General features: G+C 35.3%; 1 protein-coding gene across 1 annotated transcript; it reads left to right on the top strand.

Annotated features, from left to right (window-relative positions):
- Positions 1-5: 5 nt before the first annotated feature.
- Positions 6-623, top strand: LOC105460215 (the record flags this gene model as incomplete). Its single annotated transcript, XM_011706650.1, has 1 exon — positions 6-623. A coding segment is annotated over one exon (618 nt), but the record flags the coding sequence as incomplete, so codon positions are not given.
- Positions 624-626: the final 3 nt, after the last annotated feature.

Raw genomic sequence — 626 nt, 5'->3', positions numbered from 1 at the left:
AAGATCATCAAATTGTCAAGGTGAAAGCCATCGAGATAGTGGAAGATGACGATGACGTTCCATTAGAATATCTCTCATCTTCGTTACTAGTTGAGGCATTTAATGATATGCCACAAATACAAACGAATATCACTTTATTAACATCGCCGAATCGTTTCAATCGATCAGATTTATCACAAGATATTTCAATCGCAAATTTAAACAGAGCATCTACAGATGACAAAGCTTTAATAGTTACCGGATTCAATCTTTTGACCAAACGACAAACCTCCTTAAAGCGACTGTTGTCATTTTTGAGAGAAGGTGGTTATCTGTTAACACGCGAGAAACGCGACTTATCTGACTACAAGAAATACTTGCATCAGTACGAATTAAATGTTATTCTGGAAAAGTGCACCGATAAAGAAACAATTGTGCTTCTGAAAAAGAAAGTTTTTATAAGAAAAAGAACTGTTGTCTTTATAAATAATGATAATTTCAATTGGCTGGAGGATATAAAGTCGCTTGTGAGCGATGAGAACAAACTCGAGAAGAATAGTAGAATTATAATTGTTGGAGAGAGAGATTTTGAATGCGGTTTGTTGGGTTTTGTGAATTGCTTGAGAAAAGAACCTGGCGGAGAACTT

This window comes from Wasmannia auropunctata, unplaced genomic scaffold (assembly GCF_000956235.1).
Source record: "Wasmannia auropunctata unplaced genomic scaffold, wasmannia.A_1.0 LD326194.1, whole genome shotgun sequence".
Taxonomy (NCBI): Eukaryota; Metazoa; Arthropoda; class Insecta; order Hymenoptera; family Formicidae; genus Wasmannia; species Wasmannia auropunctata.
Note: the sequence above shows the minus strand (reverse complement) of the source record. Positions and strands in the feature narration are given on the sequence as shown.